The sequence below is a fragment of the Lepidothrix coronata genome, unplaced genomic scaffold (assembly GCF_001604755.1).
Source record: "Lepidothrix coronata isolate B3197 unplaced genomic scaffold, Lepidothrix_coronata-1.0 Scaffold327, whole genome shotgun sequence".
Lineage (NCBI taxonomy): Eukaryota > Metazoa > Chordata > Aves > Passeriformes > Pipridae > Lepidothrix > Lepidothrix coronata.
This window is the reverse complement of record NW_016690507.1, coordinates 31,499-33,451: the sequence shown is the minus strand read 5'-3', so window position 1 is coordinate 33,451 and position 1,953 is coordinate 31,499. Positions and strand designations below refer to the sequence as shown.

Sequence of the window (1,953 nt, the reverse complement as noted above, 5' to 3'; positions counted from 1 at the left end):
CCCCCGTTAGCCAGGCGGTCGCACCGAGCGCGGCGGCACCGCCGGCACCGGCACAGCCACCCCCACCACCAGCACCACCACCACAAACCCCGCAAGGAGCGGCGAAAACACCGCAAGCACCTCCGGCTGGACTGGATGGAGGAGGGGCACTACTTCTAGAGCCGGGGGGCCGCCGAGCACAAGGGTCCCCCGCGGGGTGTGGTGACGTTTCCCGCCCCCCTCTCCCACCCCCTTCCCTCGCCCCCCCCCTCTCTTTTATAACCCCCTTTTGGCTTTAGCTCCTTAGGATGCCCGGCCCCGTAGGGAATAGGATCCGGAGGGGGCGGCTGCGTGTGCGTCCCCAGCCCTCCCTGCATGCCCAACGCTCAGCCCCCCCCGGCCCGGGGCCGAGCCCCCAGCCCCGCACAGGGACCCCCCCACCCCCGGCTGGGCTCTGGCCCCGTCCCCAAAGTGGGGGTTACCCAGGCAGCCCCCCCGTGTCCCACCCCGGCCGTCCAGTCGGGTGGCTCTGGTTTTTTTAGCAGCCCCCCCTATTTTCCTTCCCCGGCACCCCGGTCCTGCCCGCGGGGCGGGGACACGGTGCCACCAAGTGCCACCAGGGGCAACCAAGTGCCACCAAGTGCCACCAGGTGCCACCAGGGCCGTGGTCCCGCCCCGCGCCCGCTCTGGGGCCGGTTGGTTCCTCCTGCCCCGTTCCCGCGGTCCCGGTCCCGTTGGAGTTGCGTGTGTGTGTGTGTACGGCGCTTTCTGATCTCTGCTGTCTGCGACGTGACTGCCGTGTCCCGACCCCCTCCCCAGCCCCGGCCCCCCCCTGCCCCCCGTTTCTGACTCTGCCTTTCTGTACTGCTGGACATTTTAATAAATTTTTTTAACAGTTGAGCGAGTTCCCCGAGCCTGGTGCCCTCCCGGGGGCTGTGGGCACCCCCAAGAAGGTCCCCCCAAGAAGGTCCCCCCGTGTCCTTTTTGCCACCTCTTTTATCACCACATGGACTTAACTCGCAGCAAACCCAACCCCTCTCCCGGGGTTCCTGGTGCTCCCCACGAATCCCCCCGGTGGTGGCTGCCACGTGTGTCCCCAGCGTGGCCACGGATCCCCCTCGAGCTGGGAAGACGCTGATGGATTTATTGGGGTCCTCCCTGCACCCCAGCCCCCGTCACCCACCCCCGTGGCCCCCGACACCCACCGTGCCCTGCCAGGGCTGTCACATCCCAGCAGCTCTTTGTTTCCATCAGCTGGTGAAGGTGATGGATGGGCCGTGCTCAGCTGGGCCGGGGTGGGGAGGAAGCCCCCAGCCCCTCTGGGGGACCCCGGGGTCCCCATCCGTGTCCTGCCACCCCCACGGTGGCTCCTGGGCTGCTCCCTTGGATCTGGTCCCAACAAATCCAAGCAGGATGCCGTTGGGATGCTCTGAACGTGCTGGGAACAGGGGGGAAGGTGAGGCCGAGCAGCGCCGGGGTCCCCTCGGGCCCGAGACGCCCCTCGGGGGTGGCACCAGCGAAGGACACACCAGAGCCCGGCTCAGCTCTCGAAAGCGGCCGAAGCTTTTATTTCATCTACGTTCAGGGCTGCCAAAAGCCTCGGGGGGGTGCCCAGGGCTGCCAAAAGCCTCGGGGGGTGCCCGGCGGGGTGGGCGCGGGGGGCGGTGCCCACCCAGCCCCTCCCACTTCGTCCGCACGAAGCCAAGCGAAGGAGCTGCCCCGGCCCCGGCGGGGGCTGGAGGGGCTGTGGGTGCCCCCTCCCAGGCTGCCCAGTGACCCCCCCCGGGCTGCCCAGTGCTCCCCCCGGGCTGCCCAGTGCCCCCAGTCCTTGCCCAGCGCCAAAGAGGCGTTTTGGGGAGCCCGCGGCAGGTCAGTCCCCTGCAGAGACCTGACGGTGCCGTGACACCGGTGGCCCGCGGCACCTGCCGGGGGTTGGGGCGGGGGGGTATCAGCGCTGGTGGGGGGAGCACTGGG

General features: G+C 69.5%; 1 protein-coding gene across 1 annotated transcript in view; it reads left to right on the top strand.

Moving 5' to 3' along the window:
• NCAN (neurocan) overlaps positions 1-1,485 on the top strand; it is a 16,043-nt gene extending 14,558 nt beyond the window's left edge. Inside the window, exon 13 of the mRNA XM_017838163.1 lies at positions 11-1,485. Within this exon, the coding sequence (XP_017693652.1) occupies positions 11-159 (149 nt within the window). The 3' untranslated portion in view covers positions 160-1,485. The remainder of the gene's footprint in view (positions 1-10) is intronic.
• Positions 1,486-1,953: the final 468 nt, after the last annotated feature.